General features: G+C 38.6%; 1 protein-coding gene and 1 non-coding gene across 2 annotated transcripts; both read left to right on the forward strand.

Moving 5' to 3' along the window:
- Positions 1 to 30: 30 nt before the first annotated feature.
- On the forward strand, positions 31 to 27,125 carry LOC125147819 (mitochondrial import inner membrane translocase subunit Tim23). Its single transcript, XM_047825112.1, has 7 exons — positions 31 to 280; positions 2,528 to 2,586; positions 9,877 to 9,970; positions 10,737 to 10,821; positions 14,159 to 14,217; positions 15,980 to 16,090; positions 26,645 to 27,125. The coding sequence occupies exons 1-7, from the start codon at positions 175 to 177 to the stop codon at positions 26,758 to 26,760; spliced, it is 630 nt and encodes a 209-aa protein (XP_047681068.1). The 5' UTR covers positions 31 to 174; the 3' UTR covers positions 26,761 to 27,125.
- On the forward strand, positions 12,992 to 13,195 carry LOC125148530 (small nucleolar RNA SNORA74). The gene has a single exon (XR_007145609.1). It is a non-coding gene; the product is annotated as a small nucleolar RNA SNORA74 (small nucleolar RNA).
- Positions 27,126 to 27,739: the final 614 nt, after the last annotated feature.

Consider the following 27,739-nt stretch of genomic DNA (forward strand, 5'->3'; position numbering starts at 1 on the left):
GTTGTCGCAAAGCGGAAATGCAAGGATTAGCGCGTACCGGCTCCCGGAAGGTCACCGTGTGAAGGAGGCAGTGGTAACGCGGGTCTCCCCGCTGTTACTGGGGAGCAACGGCCCAGCAGAAGAACCCAGCCTCAGGTGGCAGGGAAGAGCAGACGGGCGGTTTGCTGCAACATCATGGAGAGCGGCGGGGGAAGCGGGAACAAAACTACAGGGGGGTTGGCCGGCTTTTTCGGAGCCGGTGGGGCAGGTTACTCGCACGCGGATCTGGCCGGCGTCCCGCGTGAGTATCGGGCCTAGGTTGTGAACATTTCTCAGCGGTTCTTACGACTCCGCCAGATGTGTAGCGTGTACTGTTCCTTTTTGGGGGCTGACGTTCACAATCTTAGTACCAGTGGTGGGGTTAGTGTGTTTGCGCTGCCTCTTTCAAGATTGAACCAGTTTTTGGAGCCACGGATCCCCGAGAAGTTCCGTTTGGGTGACCTGGACTCAGGAGATGTTGCATGTTCTTTTTATATCCAAGCACGGTGCCTCATTTTTCCTCCCGCACATTCCTTGTGCGTTGGTCTGTGTGCTTGGCTCTAGATTAAGAGGAGAGCCCAGCTCTGCAAGTAAATGCATTCCAAACAACGAGTCTGTAAATAACTTTTCAAACACAAAGTTCTGTGTTTCGAAACCACACAGTAGCCGTCAGGGCAAAACATTTAATAGTGCAAATAGCCAAGAAAGAAACGGGAGTCGAGCCTGCGGGAGGAGCTGAGAAGCGAGCTGCGCTTTAAAAGTCACTTACGGACTTGAAGAAAAAAAGTTAATTTTAGGAAAGGAAATATGCAAGATCGAAAGTGCAGAAGCATGAATGTCCTACCTGTGCCCTTTCAATCCTGTGAATATGTATTCCAGATGTCTGTGACTTTGTGGGTGTTCAAATGGATGAACAGAACTTGTTCTGATTCTCCAGGTACTTTATGCTCAAGAACAAAAGAGCCCAGTGTCACCTCTGCCAAAACTGAATCTGGAACGCATTTTACACATACGTCTTCGGAGGTCTGAGTTTTGGAGTACAGAGGGCACTACCTTAATGTGACCAAGCATTGTTACGTTAATTTGATTAAGATTTGAAGGTAAATTGAGAAATGGAGGGATGAACACCGTTCACTGAGCACACCTGGGATCAACCAACGACTTTTCTGGATAGAGGACTGCCAACAGTTAGATGACTGCTGCGTTCAGTGAACTGAGCCAAGTAACACAAATAAACACATTTCAGTTATATGTTTAAGTGTACATAAAGCCATCAAAACCGGGTCATGAGATGGTGATGGGAGCAGGATGCCGTTTGAGAGTGGGTCAGAGAATGCAACTAGAGGGTGTTGACATTTGAGCTGTGACCTGAATATAGTATAGATCGGAGGTGAGGCAGGTGTACAAGGGAAAATAGTCCAAATGCCCTGAGAAAAAACAAAGTTGGCATGTTTAAGGAACAAATGATGGGCCAGTGTGTCTATAGAGTTGCAAGGGAGTTGGAGTAGTAGGAGATAATGAGATGAGGAGGGCAAGGAATGACCACTAATGCAGTGTTTTGTAAACCATGGTAGGAAGTTTGGATTTGATTACAAGTGTGAATGGAAGCCATTAAGGCTGATTTCCTTTTCTTAAAAAAATCACTTTAGTTGCTATATCGGAAGTAAATTGAAGGGATTAGAGCAAGTGAGGAGTCCATTTAAGTAGGAGATTGTTACAGTAGTCTAGGTGAGCTTTAATGGTTGGACTAAGATGGTAGCAATAAGGATGGTGGTAAGTAACGAAGTTCAAGATACTGAATATAGAATTCATATTGATGAGAAGACTTGAGTATTTCATAGATTGTGAGCAGTCAACTGAGGTGCACAGGATTCAAGGATTAAATTTAAAATATGAGAAAGCTGATTGACATATTTTTCTGTCATCAAAGTTAGTGGGATTCAAGTGTGGCTGTCTGTAAATTTCCATTTTCTTTTGTTATGACCCCCATGCCTATGGTGATAACCCGAGAACCCTCTACACTGCCACAGCAAATCTACTCTGTCAGCAGCTGTCAATACTGCTGAAGGAACTGCCTTAAAATATTTATATACAACACATAACCCAAGCACTGTTTTTCTCATGGAATTGATTGGTCTCTTGTCAGTCTTATTTTGCAATTTGTATAGACGTCAAGCATCCTTGTAGCAAAGTAGAGAGAAATTAGCTTTATAATTGACCTTGGCTATGCTCCCTGCTACTTTGATTATTTAATCCACATTATTGCCAATATCTTCTTGGTATGACAGCCTGAACTCATACCATTTTCCTAGTGTAAGGCATGGTTTGGTATTCAGGACCTCAGGAGGAGGCAGCCTCAAAACTGCCAGACAGGATGAGCATAGAAAAGGAGAAATTTTCATATTCAAGTGAGCCTATAAATCAAAATTGGAAAACGAAACAGTGTAATTAACACTAAATGAAATAACTTTTTAGAATTTCATTGCAATATGCTTTGTTTTCTCTCTAGTGACTGGTATGAACCCTCTGTCTCCTTATTTAAATGTGGATCCACGTTATCTCGTGCAGGTAAGATTAAGACTAGTCCTTTTATGAATTTACTAGTTTGGTGTGTTATCTTACTGTTTAAAAAAAAAAGTTTCTTACGCTAACTAGATCTACGATACATACTTCTGGAGGCACCAACTCTGGTCTCCATCCACCTTTTTTCTTTGTTCTGAAACTCTGGGGATTTGGCTTGCGTCTCCCTGATACTATCCCTTTAAAGGGTTTTTGAGGTTCAAGGTGTGTTTTTTCTCCCTATTTAAACATTTGTAAAGTATACTAACATAAAATTTACCATCTGACCCATTTTTAAGTGTACTGTTCAATGTTACCAAATGCATTTATAAGATTAGGCAACAATTACCACCTACCATATATATAACCCGTTTCATCATGTAAAACAAACTATGCCTGTTAAAAAAATAACTTCATTCCACCCTCCCTCCCACCCATCCCATGGAAACTACCCTTCTGCTTTCTGTTTTTGATACTCTAAGTACCCCAAATAAGTGGAATCGTACTGTATTTGTCTTTTGTGATTGGATTATTTCATTTAACATAATGTTCTCAAGTTTCATCTATATTATAGCTTATGTCAGAATTTCTCCTTTTTTAGGCTGGATAATATTTAATTGAATAATATTCCATTTTGCTTATCCATTCATCTGTTCCTGGACACTTGGATGGCTCCTGTATTTTAGCTACTGTTGATGTGAACATTACACTAATGTGTACAAATGTCTTTTCCCAACTCTCCTTTTAATTCTTTTAGTTACATATCCAGATGTAAAATCGCTGGATCTTAGGGAAATTTTATTATTTTCTGAGGAATTGCAGCTATACCATTTTACATTTCATTGGATCTCATAAATTTTGACATGTCGTTTTCTTTTTTATTCATCTCTTAAGTAAAGGGTGTGTTATTTAATTTCCATGAATTTGTAAATTTTTCAGTTTTCTTTCTGTTACTGATTTCTAACTCCTACTGTTGTGGCTGGAGAGGATACTCTCTATGATATCTTTTAAAATCTTTTGAAACTTAATTTGTGTCCTTACATGATCTATCTTGGAAGATGTCCCACATGCACTTGAGACATATATCTGTGCTATTATTGTTCGGCAGAGTGTTTTGTATATGTCTGTTAGATCTGTTTGCTGTTTGATTTATTGTGTTAAGTCCTTATTTTCTTACTACCTTCTGTCTGGTTATAATGTTTGCTATCCGTTATTGAAAATAGATTATTGAAGTTTCCAGTTCTTAGTGTAGAAATTTCTATTTCTACCTTTAATTCCGTCATTTTATATTTAATGTATTTTAATGGTCTCTTACTAGATATGTTTATAATTTAATCTTTTTACTGCATTGAAACTTCTTAATATTTTTATGACCTTTTATTATTATGTAAAATCTATATTTTCTGATACTCATATGTTCACCCTGTTCTCTTTTGGTTATTATTTGCCTGGAATAATCTTTTTCTGTCATTTCACTTTGGACCTCTTTGTTTTTGGAACTAAAGTAAACCTCAGTGTAGTTGGATCATGGTATTTTTATCCATTGTGCTGATCTTATGACCTTTGTTTACAGAGTTTGATCCATTTATATTTAAAGCGATTACTGGAGCCACCTGGGTGACTCAGTCTGTTGAGCATCCAACTCTTGATATCAGCTCAGTTCATGATCTCAGGGTAATTGGATCAAGCCCCATGTCGGCCTCCTCGCTGAACGCAGAGCCTGCTTGGTATTCTCTCTCTCTCTCTCTCTCTCTCTCTCTCTCTCTGCCCCTCACATGCACGCTCTTTCTCAAAATAAATAAATAAAAACTTCTAAAAAATAAATTAGGCATTGATTTCTTAGACATGACACCAAAAGAATAAGTTACTGAAAACAACTGATAAATTGGTTTTAATAAAAATTAAAAATTTTTCTACTCCAGACTACACACTTAAGAATAAGGAAAAGACAGTTCACAAACTGAAAGAACATAACTGTAAATCATTTAATATTTGATAAGGACTTAAATCAAGAATATGTAATTTTTTAGAAAACTCTTAAAACTCATTTATAAGAAGTTTAAAAGTGGGTAAAAGATCTGAACAGACATTTCTCCAAGAAGATACACAAATGTTCAATAATCACATGAAGCATGTTCCATATCACTTACTAGAGAAATGCAAATCACAAAAACAAAGTGAGATACCACTTCACACCTGCTATAGCTATAGTTAGAAACACAGGCAATAACTGATGTTAGTAAGGATGTGGAGAAATTGGACCTTCATGCACTACTGGTAGAAGTGTAAATTGAACTAGCTGCTTTGGAAATAGTCTCACAGTTTCTCAAAATATTAAAAGTAGGGTTACTGTATGACCCAGTAATTCCACTCATAGATATATACCCAAGAGAACTGAAAACATATGTCCACACAACAAATTATACATGAATGCTCATATCAGCTTTATTCTAAATAGTCAAGAAGTGGACACAATCCAAATATCCAAGTTAAGAATGGATAAACAAAATGTGGCATCTCCATGCAAGGAGATATTCTGTAGCAATAAAAAAAGAATGCAGTAATGATGCTTGCTACAACATGGGTGAACCTTGTAAACTTACTAAATAAAAGAAGCCAGTCATAAAAGACCACATACTGTATGATTCTATTTATATGAAATGTCCACTACTGATAAACATAAAGAGACAGCAAATTGAGTAGTGGCTGCCCAGGGTAGGGGATAGATGGAGAATGACTGCTAACAGGTATGAGGTTCTTTTTGGGGTAATGAAAATGCTCTGAAACTGATTATAGTCTTTGTTGTACAATTGTGAATATACAAAAAACTCAAAACCACTGAATTATACACTTTAGGTGAATTATATGGTATATGAATTATATATCCATAAATTGGGTGGGTTTTAAGAGTAATGGTTAGGACTTTTTGTTTCAAGATGAAACACTAAATATTTGACCTTTGAATTTCTTGTTGAGTGTGTTTGTTTGTTTGTTTGTTTTTTTAATGTTTATTTTTGAGAGACAGAACGCGAACAGGGGAGGGGCAGAGAGAGAGGGAGACACAGAATCTGAAGCAGGCTCCAGGCTCTGAGCTGACAGCACAGAGCCCAACATGGGGCTTGAACTCACTGCAAGATCATGACCTGAGCCGAAGTCAGAAGCTTAGCTGAGCCACTCAGGCATCTCTTGTTGAGTGTGTTTTGAATAGAAGCAAGTTGATTAGGGCTTGTTTAAAATTTGTTTGTTTTTGCTGGAAGTGTTTGTCAAATATTATCTACACTGTAGGTTTATTGCTTTTATTTCAAAAGTACCTCTCAGTATTTTACTCAAAATTTCAAAACTAATCAAATGTAGTTTGCTTAAATGTTGGATTTAAGCTTAAAGGTTATACTGTAGCTCCATTTAAAAATACAGTAACATTGGGACCCTGCATTGCTAGGCAGGGCCAAAAAGGTTAGACATCAAAGAAAATTCTGTATTTTAAAGAAATTGTGATTCTTGCTTAATCACTCACATTTGTAGTGACATCTCCCATTCAAATGTTAGAGGGACTTCAGAATTGAAAAAGTTTTCTCGTCTCATTGTCTGTTTTTATAAAAACCATGGAAAGCCTAAATTTAAAAACTGTACCTTAAGTAAGTTGCATTTTGTGGAACATTTTTCCATACTTTTGAAAGACAGACATGTTAAGTACTACTTGTGAACTCACCATATACTGATTTTTGGCAACAGCTCTTATTTGAGGCACCATTTGTGGTTTCTCTTACTATTGATTTGTGTTGTCACCACTTTTGCATCCTCGCCAATACGTTAAATATTATATTAAGTAAATAGTCTTCCTCTTTGTTAGGCCAGATGAACATCCAGTATAAACAAGGAGAATTTGGGGCGCCTAGGTGGCTCAGTCGGTTAAGCGGCCGACTTCAGCTCAGGTCATGATCTCGCAGTCCGTGAGGGCTGTGAGTTCGAGCCCCGTGTCGGGCTCTGTGCTGACAGCTCAGAGCCTGGAGCCTGTTTCAGATTCTGTGTCTCCCTCTCTCTGACCCTCCCCTGTTCATGCTCTGTCTCTCTCTGTCTCAAAAATAAATAAATGTTAAAAAAAAAAAAAAAAAGGAGAATTTGGGGATGCCTGCGTGGCTCAGTCAGTTAAGCGTCCAACTTTGGCTCAGATCATGGTCTCACAGTTCATGGGTTCGTGCCCTGTGTCTGGCTTTGTGCTAACAGCTCAGAGCCTGGAGCCTGCTTTGGATTCAGTGTCTCCCTCTCTCTCCCTCCCCCCTGTTCGCGCTCGCTCGCTCGCTCTCAAAAATAAATAATAAATAATATTTTTTCAAAAAACAAGAATTTGAATATTTCTAACATGCAGTTGAAATATAAATATTTCACATAATCTCAGCCACCTATTTTATCAGGTACACTGGTGCCCATCCTTGGATTTGTTTCTTTTCTGTGGTAGTAAACAATGGTATTGGTGATCTTTTAGTGGTGCTAGTGTCCTACCCTGTCAGCAGCACAAGTTGAACTTGAACTTTTCAGTGTATCTTTCCTACATACATTGTATAAAGATACTTTGAGATCAGCCTTGGTAAGTGGTTATTTTTTACAGTTTAAATTTGGTTTGCAGAAGTCTTTTTTCTATAACATCATAAACTGTTAATCCTATTTTTATAGAAACCAAAAGCCTTAATTTTATGAGATTAATATAATTTGGCTAGTGTCCCCTCCCTCAAAATATCTTTGGAAATTTTTTAAATTTTTTTTTTTTCAACGTTTATTTATTTTTGGGACAGAGAGAGACAGAGCATGAAAGGGGGAGGGGCAGAGAGAGAGGGAGACACAGAATCGGAAACAGGCTCCAGGCTCTGAGCCATCAGCCCAGAGCCCGACGCGGGGCTCGAACTCCCGGACCGCGAGATCGTGACCTGACTGAAGTCGGACGCTCAACCGACTGCGCCACCCAGGCGCCCCATGGAAATTTTTGTTATATGACACAGTTGAGATTAATAAGCCCCGGTGACAATTAAGCATCAGATTGTTTCCAGGTGGCTCTGGGTGTGAATTGATGTACATTTGCCTTCATCCTCATAGTACTTTTATCCCAGTTGACCCTAGCAAAGAGTGAGTTGGAGATGACATGCACTTGTGCTTATTAATGTCCATCCTGACCGTTTTCTTAGTTTCCTGTTTGTAATACATGATCCATTTCTGGATTGAAGAAATATGTATCTCATTAAATCACATGGCATTTCTAAAAACCTCAAGCCAGAAGCACAACTTATTTTTATTTTTTAAGTTTAATTACTTATTTAGAGAGAGAGAGAGCCTGAGCCGGGGAGGGTCAGAGAGAAAGAGAGAGAGAATCCCAAGTAGGCTCTGCACTGACAGCGAAGAGCCCGACATGGGGCTCAAACTAATGAACCATGAGATCATGATCTGAGCCAAAACCAAGAGTCAGGCGCTTAACCGACAGAGCCACCCAGGCACCCCTCCAGAAACACAATTTAAAACTCAGTCATTAATAAGGACAAGAAGCACCCAAAATTCACAAAACTGTGTAATAACCTAGGATCTCTTCAGAGTTTGTTTGTTGTTGCCCACCAGACCATTTGTGTGATGAGAGTAGCTGTGCTTGCTTATTTGTGCATTTTTTGCTGAGAATGTATGCACAAGCCAGAAATAAAAAGCCAGTGCAGAGCTGTAGCTCACTGAAGTTCCATATTTGGTAAAGGGATGTTTCCTTGTTAGCAAGTTGCCAGCAGTATTTTAACCATTTTTGTATAGAAAGTTTGGCAATTATGTATTGAATGTGTTCTTTATAAGAGTATATTATAGAATCATGGGGCGCCTGGGTGGCTCAGTTGGTTAAGCATCTGACTTCATTTCAGGTCATATTCTCACAGCTCGGGAGTTCAAGCCCCACGTCAGGCTCTGCTGACAGCTGAAAGCCTGGAGCCTGCTTCAGATTCTGTGTCTCCCTCTCTCTCTGCCCCTTCCCCACTTGAATTCCGTCTCTCTCTCTCTCTCTCTCTCTCTCTCTCTCTCTCTCTCTCTCTCCGCCCCTCTCCCCCTCTCCCTCTTCCTCCCTCCCTCCCTCCCTCCTTCTCTCAAAATAAACCTTTTTTAAGAGTATATTATAGAATCAATCATATACTCTTACAGTAGCATTTTCAACTTGGGATTTTTGAGTGACTCAGCATTCGTATCAAGTTTGTGTATGCATTTACTGGAAAGAGAGACGATGGCTTTCAAAGATTATCAAAAGAATATATGCTCCCCCAAAGAGTTAAAAATTATTTATTAAGGGGCACCTGGGTGTCTCCATCAGTTAAGTGTCCCACTGTTGGTTTCAGCTCAGGTCATGATCTCACAGTTTGTGGGATTGAGCCCTGCTTCACGCTCTATGCTGACAGTGCAGAGCCCGCTTGGAATTCTCTCTCTCCCACTCATACTCATTCTCTGTCCCCCCCCACTCCGCTTGTACACGTGCATCTCTCTTTCTTTCAAAATATGTAAAAAAGAAAACTTAAAAACAAAGGAGAATTAAGGGTACCCGGGTGTCTCAGTTGGTTAAACATGACTTCAGCTCAGTTCATGATCTCATGGTTCGTGGGTTTGAGCCCCACATCGGGTTCTCTGCCCCTCCCTTGCTTTATTATTTCAAAAATAAACAAACATTTAATGTATAAATATAAATAAAATTTTAAAAAGGAATTATTAGGAAGGTAATTTTGCCCTTGCATAACTGATCCAAACTTTTGTGCTTTTATAGTTTCTGCCCTTTCTCTTATTTCATTTGGTTTTACACATGGTAAATTGTGCTTGATAATAAATAGTAGCTACAGAATGAGAGTTGCTCTCTTTTTCCACGCTGGTTTATTTCAATCCAGTAACCTGTGACTTGTCATACCTTTCAGTTTCCCTTTCTCTAGAGCTGTGCTTCCTAAACTCTCTAGCACTGTTACTTCATATTCATCATTAAGTAAGGTAAATTAAATTGATTACAATCTGTCAGACTTACATTGAGAAACTAAGTTCCTAAGAACTTAGAAACTTAGTTCCTAAGAACTAAGCCTCCTAAGAACTAATGAGTATAATTGTATATGTTGTATATTTCATTCCACTTTGATATAGGGGTTGCTATTGCACAAAGTTTTATTTTGGTTTGACTAAGTATAGTTGGGTTTTAGTTAATTTAAGGGTTTACTTTTTGTGAAAAACTACTTTGACAAATGAGGAAACATTTTGCAAGTACTGGGTCTTGAGGGGAGCTCAACTCAGTTTTCATTATTACCTTTTTAGGATACAGATGAGTTTATTTTACCGACTGGAGCTAATAAAACCCGGGGTAGATTTGAACTGGCATTCTTTACCATTGGAGGATGTTGCATGACAGGTGGGTATGATAATTTTTTTTTTTTCAGTGTCCTCAATCCACATAGTCAAAAATGCTTAAAATCCGGGGCGACTGGGTGGCTGAGTCAGTTGAGCATCTGACTGGGCTCAGGTCATGATCCCAGGATCATGAGATTGAGCCCTGCATTGGACTCTGTGCTGAGCCTGGAATCTGCTTAAGATTCTGTCTCTCCCTCTGCCCCTCTCCCCTAATTGCACACTTGCTGTCTCTCTCATCTTTTTTTTTTTTTTTCAACGTTTATTTATTTTTGGGACAGAGAGAGACAGAGCATGAACGGGGGAGGGGCAGAGAGAGAGGGAGACACAGAACCGGAAACAGGCTCCAGGCTCTGAGCCATCAGCCCAGAGCCCGACGCGGGGCTTGAACTCACAGACTGCGAGATCATGACCTGGCTGAAGTCGGACGCTTAACCGACTGCGCCACCCAGGCGCCCCTCTCATCTTTTTAAAAGTGTTTAAAATCCAAAGCAGTTCAAATACTGGTTTCAGGGTTTTAAAGAATCATTATTTAGGGGCACCTGGCTGGTTCAGTCAGTAGAGCATGTGACTCTGGATCTTGAGGTTGTAAGTTCGAGCCCCACATTGGGTGTAGAGATTACTTAAAAATAAGATCTTTAAAAATAATAACAATAAATCATTATTTTTGTTTATCTTTGCCTATTAAAAAGTAAAAAAGAATCAGAAGTGCAGTTGTTTTTTAATACAAAGCTGCATTATTTGGATGAATTGTTACTGTGATTTACTAGGGGCTGCATTTGGAGCAATGAACGGTCTACGGCTAGGATTGAAGGAAACCCAGAATATGCCCTGGTCCAAACCAAGAAACGTACAGTAAGTCTTATGTAATCATCTAATGTAGTGATATTTGAATATTAAACTACTTTGTTGGCTTGATGAACACAGCCTTGAGATGACACATGTTTAGAGTATTGACATATGTTTTGATCAATTTTTTTATTTTCTTACTGAAAATAAAAGAAACTAAGGAATCAAGTTAGTGAGACTAAGGTTTTTAAAGGAGTGATTTTTGAGTCAGTGTCCCTCAATTAGCTGGTGCTACCCTATCCTAACTTCTACACCTTTTTCATTCTGCAGTTCTACATAACATGCTTTTCAGGTTGTTGAATTGCTAGTACATTATTTGGATAGTTTGAGGGCCTGCAGAACCATAGGACATGATAGTAAATAAGCACGTAAGAGTGATTGCTGGATCTGCTCTCATTCCAATTGAACTTTTTATTGATTTTACTCTCAATTTCTGAAATGGAGGGCTAACGCAAAGTTATCATGAAATTCTTAAAACTTAGTAGTAGTTTCTGAATCTTCTCAGGAAATTGAAGTTTGTGGAAAATGGAAAGTAGTGCATCTTCACCCTGCCTAAAAAATAAACGTGACCAGTCCATGTAGATATTCCCTAAATAATATATGAGTGGAGTCACACAGTATGTATTCGATGGCTCCTGGTCTTGGTTCAGGACACATTAAGCTTTATCTTCTTTATATGTTGTTTAGCCAGCAGATGGCAGCAGGTGTGCTAGAATTAGACCTTGGGAATCCTGAAGGCTCGTCAAGTTTTTCATATTCCTGTTACTGTGGATCTTGCTTTACTAGGCCAGATCCTTGTATATTTTTACATTTATATTAATATTTGTCCCTTACTCCAATATTTTTTTTTTTTACTTTTTTGTGTTATGGAGAATTTTGAAAATGTACAGAAATAAACAGTAGTATAGTGAAGACCCATGAACCATAACCTCTCCTCAACAGTCAACCAACCAGGATTGGGACCAGTTATGCACCATCTCATTCTCCCCTCACATATTACTTTGAAGCAAATCCCTAACATACCATGAAATACCAATTTGAAGATGCGGCACCTGGGTGGCTTAGTCGGTTAGGTGTCCGACTTTGGCTCTGGTCATGATCTCACAGTTTGCGGGTTCGAGCCCTACATCAGGCTCTGTGCTGACCACTTGCTCAGAGCCTGGAGCCTGCTTCAGATTCTATGTCTCCCCCTCTCTCTGCCCCTCCCATGCTCGTGCTCTATCTCTGTCTCTGCCTCTCAATAATGAACAAATGTTAAAAAAAGTTGTTTTTTTTTTTAATTTTTTTTTTTATTAACGTTTTTTATTTATTTTTGGGACAGAGAGAGACAGAGCATGAATGGGGGAGGGGCAGAGAGAGAGGGAGACACAGAATCGGAAACAGGCTCCAGGCTGTGAGCCATCAGCCCGGAGCCCAACGCGGGGCTCAAACTCCCGGACCGCGAGATCGTGACCTGGCTGAAGTCGGACGCTTAACCAACTGCGCCACCCAGGCGCCCCAAAAAAAGTTTTTTAAATACCAATTTGAAGGTGAAGTTCTCCTAGAAAAGATAACCTTTGTCTCTTAAAACAGTGACAGTATTGTTTGGGCAGGGGGTGCAGGGAGAGAGTCACATTTGCAATTTTTAGATCAGATTTTTTAAATCTTCTGTATTACTTTTTATGTAACCATTCTGATATTCCTGGGTAGGAAGCATTTAAAATAGGAGACAGCCTCAGGGTTAAACCTCCGACCTTGATTCAGGTCAGGATCTCATGGTTCCTGAGTTCAGGCCCTGCCTCAGGTTCTCTGTCCCTCCCTTGTGCACTCTTGCTCTCAAAAATAAACAAACATTTAAAATAGGAGACAGCCTGTAAAAATTGAAAGGACAGGGTTTGGGTCCAGACAGATCTATATAGCTTCAAAGTCTAGTTCCATTATATACTATTTTTTGGTCTTAGGTAAATTTTTTTCTACCTTCTGCCTTTAAGGGTTATTAAGAGGTGATTAAAGTTGGTAAGGGCCCAGTAAGTGGAGATATATTGCCCAAATTGCATACCAAAGAATTTCACCAATTTGCAGTGTTAAACAGCCTTTAGAGATAATACAAATTGTTGTTATTGGGCATTAATTTAAATGAGTTCTCTAACTCCATTAAATGAGTTTTTTCATTCTTTGTTATTACAATTTCATAATTTCCAGCAGTAGTCAGCTGTCCGGATAGAACCATTCCTGTGATGGTGTTACACTGCTGGGAGAGGAAAGTCCTGTCTTTTTCCTCCAGTTGCCTCTGTCACTGTTCTGGTGGCGCCTGGCACTGGTGTGAGGCAGAACTGTGCTTCCTTGAGAGTGTGCTAAGCGTTCACTTGGGCCGCTTAGTTCTAGTCTGGGAGCAGACACAGCATGTGCTTTCTCCACATATTCTAATTAGATGGTTTTTTCCTTCTCTTTGAATACTTCCCTGTAATTCTGCTGTATTCTGTAACAGTTCACGCTTTGATTCTATTTAATATCTTGAGTATATTCTTCCTCCAAAAAAATTTAATTGTAAGCTAGATTATCCATTAGAATGGTCTTTTTCTTTTTTTAATGTGGATCAATTACTGTAAACTTCTCTATAAAATACATTCTAGGCTATCATTCAAAGCTTTTCTATATTTGATTTATATTTATTTTTAATAATAATAATTTTCCTTACTCATTGCCCAAAAATGTTGGAAGTTTAACCTTCATTTATATTTGTATAAAGTAAAAGCCAGCCTTACTAAATTCTTTTTTTTTTTTTTTTTTTTTAATTTTTTTTTTTTTCAACGTTTATTTATTTTTGGGACAGAGAGAGGCAGAGCATGAACGGGGGAGGGGCAGAGAGAGGGGGAGACACAGAATCAGAAACTGGCTCCAGGCTCTGAGCCATCAGCCCAGAGCCTGACGCGGGGCTCGAACTCCCGGACCGCGAGATCGTGACCTGGCTTAAGTCGGACGCTTAACCGACTGCGCCACCCAGGCGCCCCAGCCTTACTAAATTCTAAGGAAGTATTAAGGTATCTTTTAAAATTAAGAAAACCCTGGGGACACCTGGGTGGCTCAGTTGGTTAAGCATCCAACTCTTGATTTCCTTTTCAGGTCATGATCTCATGGTTCATGAGATTGAGGCCCTTCACTCTCTCCCTCTCTGCCCCTCCTCCACTCGCACGGATGTACTTCTCTCCCTCTCTCAAAATAAATAAACGTTTTTTAAAAAAATAAAATTAAGAATACCTGAGTGTTGGGTTTATACATTGTAAATAGCTACAATTATGGTTTTTCAAAGTGCTGGAGAAATAATGATTCTAAGTACAGATTCTTTCTCTTTCTGCCCTGGTAGGATTTTGAACATGGTGACTAGGCAAGGGGCACTTTGGGCTAATACTCTAGGTTCTCTGGGTAAGTAGAGATCTCACTTAATAATAAATCATTAATGCAAAGGATATATATGTATCATGAACAATTTGACCTGCCAAAATTCTGGCCCTAGGATATTAAAAATTGTATTTGAATCTACTCTGATGAGTAATGTAGGTAATACTAAGGAAAAGACCATGAACAACATAACAATAATTCCAGATGCTAATACCATTTTTCAGTGTTTTAAGTCTTTTTAGATATTACATACTGTCCTGTCCAAGCAAGATACCAACCCATGTTTTAGGTAGATATGGAGTCCACATAATTCAGGTCCAAGTCAAATGCCTTTGTATGTTAAGAAAGGTTCAAGGCCCTGTAGTAAGATACAGATTAATGCAACCCTTTTGCTATGTTTTCCTAATAGCCTATTCAGCATTCTGTTTACCTAAGTAGGTTTCCCAGACTGAATTTTCAGAGGTGTTATAGGGCCTTTGTAGATAATGAAAACATTTGCAGTTCTGAGCAAGGGGTAATTTAGTAGGATTTAGGACCAAATGCTTTCATATTATACTATGTATGAATATTTGACTCTCTTGATTATTCATAGCATATAATAAATGTACCTGTGGTACTTATGCTCTAAGAACCAAAAATTTCTTTGTAACTTGGTTGAAAGTCTGAAAATCTTTTAATTGTGGCAGATTAAGTAAGGGAAATTTTAGGTATCTCATTGAAAAAATAGAAAAAGCATCTGTTGTGAAAGAATAATAGCCTAGCTTTGTTGTGGGATTTGGAAGCAGTACACTTTCACACTGTAAGGTCAGATTGACATTTGAGATCCTAGTAAATTATTGCCTCCATATGCTACTCATGTCCTCTTTGCCCCCACCCCATACACAGTCACCCTCCTTTGTTCCTGTTTGGTTGCTTATATATCTCCAGAGTGAAAAGCCATCCTGCTCTGCCCAAGGACTTTCTTAGTTTTAGCATTGCAGGCAAGTCTCAGTCCTAGGAAAACTGGGATGGCCAGTTGCTTTGTATGTTTCTGATGTAATAGAAGTTCAGTTTCAATTAAATAAGTTGAAAGGGTAAGAAGAGCCTTTATAGAAATATAAGAATATCACAACAGAAGGGTTGTAAGGCTGAGTTTGGTGTAACATTGAAGGGTCAAATAAAGCATAGTTTCGAGAAAGGTAAGGAAAAGGATTAGTAGGAATCTTTACAGGTACAAGAGATAGATAGTTTTGGGGAACATCTTGTTAAAACTAAATAAAGCTAGTGTTACAGTTTTTGCCTGTGCCAGAACCAAACCTCAATTTTTTTTTAAGTTAACATTTCTCTTAGAATAGAAATGCATGTGTTTTTGTTTCTAAATTCAAAGTATAGCTATTAAGAATAAAATATAAGTGAAAATTTTAAATATTTTTCCTGAGATTCCAAGAAAAATGGAACTTTTTGTAATTAACTACTATTGGTGTTTCTTCTGAAGCTCTTCAAAAATTTTCTTTGTATATCTTGAGTTGTACACACATGTGCCCGCTTTACAGGCTAATGAATATAGTTTTTCCTACTTTTTGTTCGGAGTATGTATTATTCCATTATATGGAAAGTCCCTTTCTGGGTCTATCCGCTTTGATGGGCATTTTATTTACAAGCTTTTGCTGTTACAAATACTGTTCTAGTGATCATTCTTTTATATCTTTGAATGCTTATAGAATGTCTGTAAGATAGATTTATCTAAATATAATTGCTTTACTGACTTCCAATAACTTTATTAGTAATCAGTCCATTTCCCCTGTAGCTTTGCTCTATAGTGCATTTGGTGTCATCATTGAGAAAACACGAGGTGCAGAAGATGACCTTAACACAGTAGCAGCTGGAACCATGACAGGCATGTTGTATAAATGTACAGGTAGGTACTGTTGAATGAAGAGCTATCTCTGAATACACTTTGAAGTATGCTTTGAAAATGAAGTATCCACAGATTTCAGAGCACACTTAACACATTTTTTGCAGTGTAATGGAGTGTTCTCTAAAACCTCATGGGTGTTTGGGGTTTTGTTTTTGTTTTTTTATTTTGATAAAGTACACGAAACATAAAATTGGCCATCTGAACCATCTTTAAGTGTAAGTTTAGTAATGTTAAGTATATTTATGTTGTTGTGGAGCATTACCTTCATCTAACTCCAGAACTTTTCTTCATCTTGCAAAACTGAAACTCTGTATCCAACATCATTTTCCCCATCCTTTAGCCCTTGGCAACTACCATTCTGCTTTCTAACTATGAATTTCAACTCTGAGTATTTTAGATATTTCATGTAAGGAATAATAATACTGCATTTGTCTTCTTGTGACTGGCTTATTTCTTTTGGCATAATATCATCAAGGTTCATCCATGTTATAGCATGTTTCAGAATTTCCTTCTTTTTCAAAGATGAATAATACTCTGTTTTACATATATACCACATTTTCTTTATCCATTCATCAGTCAGTGGATACTTGGATTGCCTCCATCTTTGACTACTATGAATAATGCTCCTATGAACATAGGTGAACCATTCGATTTTGAAAAAATAGAACCCTAAGAGTTGAATCAAAATGACCTGAGTGAATATCAAATATCAAATCCTTCTCTAAGATGGAAAAGAAATTAGCATTCACTGTGTTATACCCCCAGTTATAAGCACTTAATATAACTTATTAAGAAGTGCCCCGGTGACTCGGTTGAGCCTCCAGCTTTGGTTTAGGTCATGATCTCACGGTCAGTGAGTTTGAGCCTCACATCAGACTCACTGCTGTCAGCACAGAGCCTGCTTCAGATCCTCTGCCGCCCCCAACGCTCCCGCCGCCCCCCCCCCACAACCCCCCCCCCCACTGCTCACACATGCAGTCTCTCTCAAAAAAGTAAAAGTTGAGATATATATATAGGACTTATTTTATTTAAAACTGAACTGATAATCATCACACCCCAGTTTTATAGATAAGCACAGTATTAAGAGGACCTCTTTCAAAAGGTCCTAACTAGTGATGGGCCCAAATTTTTTTTATCACATTTCTGCTTTAAATGGCTTAATTAAGCTACTTATACTCATGCCTCTGAAAATTACTTTTGTTTGATTTTTTAGACATTAGACACTTGATTAACTGAGCTAATTCTTTTTAGAAATTCCTCCATCAAAATTTCAGGTAGCCATTTTTGCTAGAAAGAGAAGTCTCAACAGGGTTATGGAATCCAAGATTTCCTGATATATCTGAGAGTAAGAGGTTTTTTCTGTATTGAAAATGGATCACATTTGGGGTGCCTGGGTGGCTCAGTCGGTTGGGCGACTGACTTCGGCTCAGGTCATGATCTCGCAGTCCGTGAGTTCGAGCCCCGCATCGGGCTCTATGCTGACAGCTCAGAGCCTGGAGCCTGTTTCAGATTCTGTGTCTCCCTCTCTCTCTGACCCTCCCCCGTTCATGCTCTGTCTCTCTCTGTCTCAAAAATAAACGTTAAAAAAAAAAAAAGAAAGAAAATGGATCACATTTGGAATTTTATCCCTAAGAGCTCACAGTACTTCTTACTTGTGTGCATGTACTCATGTAAACAGAGCTCCCAGGTGGATTAAGACATTACATACCTTTTATGTCCATGAAGATGTTACCTTGACATAGAAAAATCGTGTTAAAAATACTGGGGCATCTGGGTGGCTCAGTCAGTTGAGTGTCTGACTCTTGATTTTGGCTCAGGTCATGAACGCATAGTTCATGGATTCAAGACCCACGTCAGGCTTCATGCTGGTAGTGCAGAACTTGCTAGGGATTCATCCTCCCTCTCTCTCTGTCCCCAACTCATGTGCATGTGCTTGCTTGCTCTCTCTCAAAATAAATAAACTTTAAAATATTTAGATATTAGAGTAATTTAAAAAAATACTTCACATTGAAAATCTTTAGGGTCAGACAAAAGAATTTAAAACTTTAACTGCAGCACAAGGGTTCACTCAGCAAGAGTTTACTTGGCCCAAACTATGCTTACAAAAGATGAAATTAATATTTGAGAAACCGATTTCACATAAAAATATGGAATTCCAGCTTCTTTTGAATAAATGGAAGATACCAAGCTTACATTATTTGTGTTGGCAAATGGCTGGGGTTGAGTGGGAGCTGCTGTTACACCAGTTGATGGGCACTGAAGTTCTACCTCAGTACCACTAGTCCCTGACTTCTTACTCAGGGTAAGCCGCTGTGGCATTTCCTCTGCTGAGGGCATCCCTGAATATAAGAATGTACTGAATTACCATCTTAAGACATATTACGCATATTTAAAAGATAGAAAAGGCTGAATTCTTGATATCGAAAGACATGGGAGCCTAGCTATCTGTGTCTGGGACTTCCTTGCAGTCATAGCATTTATAACACAGGGTGGGACACCTTCAGCTTAAATTATGAAAGAGAAAGTTCTTGGCTCAGAAGAAAAAAAGCAAAAACAAATTGATTCTAGGTCAGGTGACATGTAGATTTCATTTTCCATTGCAACTGTGAAACATAGATGAAGTATCTGACCCAGAATTCCAACGTTAGCTCATAGTTTCCTGGCCGAACAATTTAAATTTAGCTCAGCACATCAGAATCAGTATACAAAAGCAGAGCAGTATCTTTCATTGATTTCTGGTTTAAAATAACCCTAAGACAGAGCACAGAATTAGGAATTTTGTGTGGTAGGAATACAGATACAACTTCAGCTTCTAGATTCAGGGATTTAGAAAAGGGGTGAGACACTCTTTTGGTCTAGAGCCAGCCCAAACTGTTAAAGACACAAGTTTACATTTAGGGAATGGCTAATTCCTGCTGACCAAAAATATTTCCAACTCTTCAACAATGGAAATTAAAGAGGAAGTTTGAAATTAAAGTAGTATAACTCAACTTAGATTTGGAGCTACTTTCGTGGAAAGAAAAATCATGGGGAAAAATACATGAGAAAATGGGTAGTTGTCAGAACAAAAGGAGGCTAATTTAAAGGAATATTTCTGATGGGATGATTTTAGTTTAAATCCAATGTTTAATGAGTTTAAATATTTTTCAGAGGGTATTCAGACGGTCATTAGATTTTCTGTGGCATGTGAAAAGCTGTTTAGTAATAAACAGTATTCTATCAGAACAAGAACAGCTGTAGTTTTGCTCTTGTTCATAAGCTTAGGACTAGTGTTTAAAAGGCCTGGTCACTAATCTTCAGAAACAAGGCATCAGCAACCAAAAGATATGGGTCCCCCCTTTCCCCTCACAAAAAGCCCCTGACCTTTTCATTCTATGCCTTCCATAAGAAAGTCATCTTAGAAAAGCAAACTAAATAAAAGTTAAAAAGACCTACAAATCCATTTCATCATAATAAGTAAATGTAGGGCTTATTATTGTTAAAAGGTACTATTTATCAATAGGTTCCAGGCCTTCAGAATTAAACTGTATATGCTAACCATACTTTTTTGATGATTTCTTTATTTCTGTTACTGGCAGCAGTATTCTTCCAGTAAATTAAGACAGATGTAACATATATTACAGGCATAGGGCTGTAATATATAAAACATTTCGACAGATCACTTAAACCAACAATCCAATTAAAAAATGGAGTAAGGATTGACAGAACACTTCAGGGAAAAATACAAATCACCACTAAACAATAGAAGTCACTAAATCTTACAGGCAACCAGGGTAAAGCAAAATAAACCATTAAGATAATATTTTTCACCAAGTATCTTTTAAAAAGTGATGATAGGTAACTGATGTTTACCAGAAGGGAAGTGACACCTAATATTGACAGAGGTAAGCAAAGCAGTCGACATTAGTTATTAATATTTTAAATTTGTAGATCTTTGCTCAGCAGTTTATCCTACAGCATACTAAGGCATACACACAAAAAAGGGGTCTGGACCACCATAACCACCACAGGAAAGCAACCAAAAAGATGAAGAATCTGGTGGGAAAAATCGTCCTAAGAGGACAGTAATATGGGGAGGCAAAAACAGCAGAGATAATTGAATGCTTGCATGGAAGAACCTGGGTTGCTAGGAAGGGACCAGTGGGGTGGAGGTGGTCCTGAGGAAAGCCCGAATGTCAGCTGCTCTGCTGTGACAGTCACACGTACTGCTTCCACTCTAACAAAGAAAAAAAATAGGGAGGCAGGAAACGTCTGTTCTAGTGTTCCGAGTCACCTTTGGTTTCTGCCCTTCTCTTCTGTGTCCCTTCACTTCATCATTTGTGAAGTTCACTACCTAGCACTTGAGTTGCCTTTTCTCACAAGGCTGAACTTCTGCAACAGTATTTTTCATTAGCCATTTTGACTTTGGGCTTCTACCTTCAGTCTGTCTTATCCACTATTTCTGGTTTATCTTCCAGTATGGTTCTAATTCTAGTAATCACTTTTCAAAAACCTTTGATGATGACACACTGTGTTTCAGCCTAAATTTAAACTTCTCATCCTAGCCTTCCTTGCTCTAATCCTCTCCCATTTTCAGACCTTTCTCCCACACTGTTCTTGTGTATGTTATATGACCAAATATGTAAATTTGAAATCCAATCCATCCATAAGGCCCAGTTCAATTGTTAATACCTCTTTCAATAGATTTCCTTTTTTGGGGGGGAGGGGGGCAGTGATTGAACTTTATTTAGTTTTGTTTTTTTTTTTTTTTAATTTGTATTTATTTTTTTAATTTGCATCCAAGTTAGTTAGCATATAGTACAACAGTGATTTCAGGAGTAGATTTTTTTAATGCCCCTTACCCATTAGGCCATCCTCCCCTCCACAACCCCTCCAATAATCCTCTGTTCTTCTCCATATTTAAGAGTCTCTTATGTTTTTGTCCCCCTCCCTGTTTTTTTTTTTTGCTTCCCTTCCCTTGTGTTCATCTTGTTTTGTATCTTAAAGTCCTCATATGAGTGAAGTCATATGATATTTGTCTTTCTCTAATTTCACTTAGCATAATACCCTCTAGATCCATTCATGTAGTTGCAATTGGCACGATTTCATTCTTTTTCATTGCTGAGTAATACTTCATTATATATATATATATATATATATATATATGTATGTATGTATATACATACACCACATTTTCTTTATCTATTCATCAATGAACATTTGGGCTCTCTCCATACTTTGGCTATTGTTGATAGTGCTGCTATAAACATTGGGGTACATGTGCCTCTTCGAAACAGCATCCCTGTATCGCTTGGATAAATACCTAGTAGTGCAATTGCTGGGTCATAGGGTAGTTCTATTTTTAATTTTTTGAGGAACCTCCATACTGTTTTCCAGAGCGGCTGCACCAGTTTGCATTCCCACCAGCAGTGCAAAAGAGATCCTCTTTCTCCACATCCTCACCAACACCTGCTGTTGCCTGAGTTGTTCATGTTAGCCATTCTGACAGGTGTGAGGTGGTATCTCTTTGTGGTTTTGATTTGTATTTCCCTGATGATGAATAACGTTGAGCATTTTTTCATGTGTCGGTTGGCCATCTGGATGTCTTCATTGGAGAAGTGTCTATTCATGTCTTTTGCCCATCTCTTCACTGGATTATTTGCTTTTTGAGTTTGATAAGTTCTTTATAGATTTTGGATACTAACCCTTTATCTTCTTTGCAAAAATCTCCCATTCCATCGGTTGCCTTATAGTATTCCTGATTGTTTCCTTCACTGTGCAGAAAATTTTTATTTTGATGAGGTCCCAATAGTTTATTTTTCCTTTTGTTTCCCTCGCCGCCAGAGAACGTGTTGAGTAAGAAGTTGCTGCAGCTGAGGTCAAAGAGGTTTTTGCCTGCTTTCTCCTGGAGGATTTTGGTGGCTTCCTGTCTTACATTTAGGTCTTTCATCCATTTTGAGTTTATTTTTGTGTCTGGTGTAAGACAGTGGTCCAGGTTCATTCTTCTGCATGTCGCTGTCCAGTTTTCCCAGCACCACTTGCTGAAGACACTCTTTATTCCAGTGGATATTCTTTCCTGCTTTGTCAAAGATTAGTTGGCAATATGTTTGTGGGTCCATTTCTGGGTTCTGTATTCTGTTCCATTGATCTGAGTATCTGTTCTTGTGCCAGTACCATACTGTCTTGATGATTACAGCTTTGTAATACAGCTTGAAGTCCAGATTTCTTTTTTTTTTTTTTTTTTTTTTTTAATCTATCTTGGAGGCGATTCAGGATGGTGAAAAAGACAATGGGCTTTGGCGTCAAATGGGTTTGACTTGACCAGTCACTAAACAGCTACACCAAGAGAGTAACTTGTCTGAATTTGTCTATAATACGAGAGCAACCAGTATTCCCTTCATAGACTCGTAAATGAAATCACCTATAGAAAGTGACTTACCTCCTACCATAAGCACATTTTATACCATTCTTAGAAGGCTTAACACAGTTTTCCTGGTATGAAGTCAATAGGCAAAAAGTAAGATTGAAAAATCAAGAACTAGCAAGATAGTTATGTTTTTTAGAAACAAGATAAAGAGCAGAGAATGAAAGTAGTTGCCTTTGGAAATAGAAATTAGGGTGAGGATGGTGAGTGTGCCACATTGTTGTGTATCACTAAAATCTTTTAGCACTTTTTAAATTGTTTATATGGACTACTTTAATAAAAAGTGAAAGTGAGCAAAGACCTTTATCAACATAATAAAAATGAGGTATTTGGGGCGCCTGGGTCGCTCAGTTGGTTAAGCATCTGACTTTGGCTCAGGTCATGATCTCATGGTTGATGAGTGTGAGTCCTATGTCCAGCTCTGTGCTGACAGGTCAGAGCCTGGAGCCTGGTTCAAATTCTGTGTCTCCCTCTCTCTCTCTGCCCCTCCCCTACTCATGCTCTGTCCTCCTTAAAAATAAATAAACACTTAAAAATTTTTTTAAATAATAAATAAAAATTAGGCATTAGATTACAAGGGTGGAGTGGGGAGACACTGTTCAATGGGTACAGAGTTTCAGTTTTGCAACATGGAAACAGTTCTTTGGAGATGGATGGGGTGATGATAGCACAACAATCCCAGAAAACCTAGTGCTACTGAACTATACTATTAAAATGGTAACTTTTATATATGCTTTATCTCAATTTTTAAAATAAATTCAATAAAATTTTGGAAAGTATTTAATAGCCATGACAGTGTGTAAATAAGGCAGTTCCTCTAAAACAGGGGCCAAGAACACCTGCTGGCCAAATCCCTGTCTGTTCACTGTCTTGAGGCTAAGAATATGTTTTATGTTTTTAAATATGGTTGACCTTTGAACTCCGTGAGGTTGAACTGTACAAAGTTTTCTTTGATCAGCACAGTACTATAAATAATGTGTTTTGTCTTGAGATTTTCTTAGTAACATTCTTTTCTCTAGCTTGCTTTATTGTAAGACTGTAATACATAATTCACATAACATATAAAATACTTACTGATCAACTGTTTACATTCTCAGTAAGGCTTCCAGTCAACAGCAGGCATTAGTAGTTAAGTTTTGGGAGGACTCAGAAATTGTACTTGGATTTTTGACTGTGCAGGGCGAGGGGGTCACATCCCTAACCCCACACGTTGTTAAGAGTTGACTGTAGTTACATTTTAAGTGGTTATATAAGTATCTACATAATAGCCTTTGGGCCATGAAAGCCTAAAATATGTACTTTCTGGCCACTGTAAGAAAAATATTCTGATCCCTGCTCTAAAGTAATTGTCAGTTCAGTATGTTAGCTCTACACTAATCCAGCTCTATACCCCACAAACAAGGTACTTAAGTATTCTGGGCCTTATTTTCCTATGTTTAAAAGAGATAGTATTTGTCCTTTCTGGAAGAGTTGTGTAAGGACCAAAAAGATAGAAGGTAAAACTGAAACACCTGGCTCACATTTGTTTTGCTTTATAGACATTGACCGTTGGCCTTCTTGCTCAAAGCAAGAATATTTGCTAATCAACTTCCTGTGCTTAGTTGGGCAAAAGTTGGTTACAGAAAGCCTAAAGGCAAGACCCTCAAATGTTTAACACAACCAGTTGGAAAACACTGGAATTAATAGAAAGTTAAAACTAAAACATGGCTTGGTGTGTGGTAAGAGGCTATCCTTCAATCAGAATTAGCTGTGCTTAGTAAGTCAAACACTGCCTATGTTTAGCGTCTACTTGGTGGAAATAACTTTTTTCTAGCCTTCAAAGAAGTGACATTTTGGGGCGCCTGGGTGGCTCAGTCGATTCAGTGTTGGACTTTGGCTCAGGTCATGATCTCATAGTTCGTGAGTTTGAGCCCCGCATCAGGCTCTGTGCTGACAGCTCAGAGGCTGGAGCCTGCTTCAGATTACGTGTCTCCCTCTCTGCCTCTCCCCAACTCGTGCTGTCTCTCAAAAATGAATAAACATTTAAAAAAATTTTTTTAAAGTGACTTGTTTGAACTAAGTTTCATTTTGGTCAGAAAGTAGAAAGCTTTCCGGGGGATCATAAGAGACACTTAATGTGCCACTGATGTCCCTAAGGTCTTAGTCTTGTAGTTTACAGTTTCATTATGTTACCCCTAGTGCCTCTGCCCAGGGAGGCTCTTTATTTGATAGCTAAGAACTAATGTGAAAATCCTTCCAAAAGTAGAAATTAGGACACTCAAAGCAAAGGACCAACCGTAAGGAACAGTTTACAGCTATTTCCAAACCAGTGGGCAGAGTTCAGAGCCCAGTGGATCTGTAATCAACTAAAGATCTAGGGGAGTTTTCAGTGTTTAGTCCCAGGAAAACATCTGCAAAATCATTGTGCTTTCAGTTATCTGCCCTGCATCATTTTTCTGCTAATAAACAGCAGTGAGACCACCTTTCTTTTGTGTCGACTCAGAATGGAGTACTATATAACCTGCTCGAAAGAATCCTCATTACACACAAAGTTTAGATTTAATAACTGAGCCATACTGATGCTGTTGCAAATATCATTTATTCTCCTGTGCTTCATAGTTTATTTTCCTCGTTTTAGTCATTTGACCTAATTATAGTTTACTTTCAGCCCCTAGAACTTTTTGTTGACTTACTAGTCAAAGACATGAAGTAGATTTTTATTAAACTGGGTAGATTGTTTTTGAGTTAGCAGGTTGAGTGTATATTACATTTATAATTTTCCAGCGGCATTGAATACAGGGGCAAAATCCAACTGCCATACTTAGTCTAAACATAGCAAGAGATGATGTGGGATTCAAGGAGAGAGCTCCCATTTAATTTTTTTTTTTAATTGTTTCTGACCTCTCCTCCCCATCCCCCCCACCCCTCACCCCACCCCCCCTCCGCCGTATTTGACAGCTGTTTGTAGATGATGCCTGCAGCTTCTGTCTAAGAGAGATAATTAGGGCACTTCATGTTGGAAGCCTACACAGGTCAGCTATCAGACATCTTCAGACTAGAGAGGATCCTGAAGGGAGTGGCCCTTTAATCTATCGGCTGAAGCCATCTGGCAGGACATTCATTGCAGGAATGCTTGGTCTGAAGTGTTCTAACTCAGCAACATCACTGAATTTCACAGAATTTACTGGTTTGTACCCAGAGGGCCTCTAGGAAGGTAATCACAGGACCACAGCTCCGTTCCACCTTTGCCTTCCTAACACAGGACTTAAAATGAATACTCCATTGGTACAATGTGGGCTTCCTGACATTTATGGTATCAACTTGTTTGTAAAACCATAGAACATCAAGTTATTTCTTAAAAGCTTATTTCGGTGCCCCTAGTCCTCTTACTAGACTTGGGGACTGTTTTCAGGTAACTGATGAAAATGTTTTTGTTTTTGCATTTCAAGTGTAATCCATATTGCTAATCTTTTTTCACATGAAAAAAATTGTTTTGTTAAGCAAAAACAGTTCAAAGTCTAATCCTTGGGTTGTTTTTCAGTAAGTATAATGCTGCTCGGTGCCTTATTGCTCATTAATTGTAGATTGTCTGATATATCAGTGTAGGAATGGAGGAGGGGGGTGGGGGTGTCAGTACCTAACTCGAAGCTTGATTATAGCCATCTTATCACCACTTCTTGAGTCTTCAAAGTTAACAGAGGACCTGTCCAGAGTCCAAAGATAATGTTAAGACTGTTTCCAAAGAGGGTGTCACCTTGTTTATATTATAGCTGTAAATCAATTGGTGGGGCTTGTGGGTTCTAAACAGTATGACTAACGGGAAATTATTGCTTTGTTTGGGACTTCAATAATATGCATGAGATCTTGTCTGAAGTGTGGGAACAAGTGAGATTGAGAAAAATCAAATTATTAATGCTCATGATCTTAGCTACAAATTGTAAAATTAAAAGAAAAAATGGTTGTGAATGAGTATTAAACTGGTGATTTAGGGATGTTTCTCTTGAACCTGTCTTGGTTTCTTGTATTAACTTTAGGACTTCTGTTTGAGATGGAATATTTACATATAAACAAATCGTGTGCCTCAATTTCATGATAACATTATTTAATCCTTTGCTGCTAGGACACTGTGTAATACAAGGCTGTTTTGTTTTTGTTTTCTTTTCCTTTCCCAGGTGGTTTTCGAGGGGCAGCACGAGGTGGGCTAGCAGGACTGACGCTTACCAGCCTCTACGCACTCTATAATAACTGGGAGCACATGAAAGGCTCCTTGCTCCAACAGTCACTCTGAAGATTTGCCAACTTGTGAATGGAGGACACTTTAGTAGCAATCCAGATCAATTTATAGGTCAGTCTGGAGTTACTCTTTCTTCCTACAATTAGTTTGAAAAATTGGAGATACCAGTTTGCTGTGGCGAAGATCATGGTTGGTTGACCGGGACTGGCACTCTTTCCAGCCCAAGCTGAAGCCAAAACCCTCTGGTGGCTGAGTAATGTGGTTCTCCCTTTCCCTCGAATTGGGAAACTACTTACTCACAGAATTCACGTCGTGATGGTTGTCGATAGTATATCACCGCATTTGTTTATTTAATGATCTGAAACTGTAATGTTCCCTTGTATTCCCAATAAAAGGTGAAAACAGAACTAAAGTCCTAACTCCAGTGTAAACACAGTGGATGTCTCCATTTAAAACATTTTTCTGGGGGGACCTGGGTGGCTCAGTCGGTTAAGCATCCAACTCTTGGTTCCAGCTCAGGTAATAACTTTATGGGATTGAGCCCCATGACAGGCTCTGTGCTGACACTGCAGAGCCTGCTTGGGATTCTCTCCCTTTCTCTCTGGAAATAAACATTTTTAAATAATAAAAACATTTTTCTGGGCATAAAGTGAAAAGTGACTCTTAAAAGCATTTCTGTCTGCCCCCATTAGGCCCAACACATTTTCATGGTTGTGTTGAAATGAAGGGCTACTTGGCACCATTAACAGCTAGGTTACAGTTATTCTGCCATACAACTGACACTCAACCTCAAGATACTTGAGATCTAATGAGTAGAATAGTCTGTCCAACATTCATGCTTAATTCTTTACTCATTAACTCCTCTCCTTAGGTAATTAGAAACAGATAATTAGAGGAAATAGACAAGAGCTACAAGGGTTTAAGGAAGCCTTGGGAAAGCTAAAGGAGGTAAGGGCAAGTCACTTAATTTTCTGAGTTTTGTCATCTATGAAATGAACTTAAATAAAACTGTACTGCATGTTACACATATACA

This window comes from Prionailurus viverrinus, chromosome D2 (assembly GCF_022837055.1).
Source record: "Prionailurus viverrinus isolate Anna chromosome D2, UM_Priviv_1.0, whole genome shotgun sequence".
NCBI classification, from domain to species: Eukaryota; Metazoa; Chordata; class Mammalia; order Carnivora; family Felidae; genus Prionailurus; species Prionailurus viverrinus.

What these genes read in the sequence shown, in the direction of transcription:
- LOC125147819 (XM_047825112.1), top strand. Translation starts at nt 175, where the DNA reads ATGGAGAGCGGCGGGGGAAGCGGGAACAAAACTACAGGGGGGTTGGCC. An exon ending in ATCCACGTTATCTCGTGCAG is followed by an intron (nt 2,587 to 9,876) that starts GTAAGATTAAGA and finishes TTACCTTTTTAG; the next exon opens with GATACAGATGAGTTTATTTT. An exon ending in TCCAAACCAAGAAACGTACA is followed by an intron (nt 10,822 to 14,158) that starts GTAAGTCTTATG and finishes CTGCCCTGGTAG; the next exon opens with GATTTTGAACATGGTGACTA.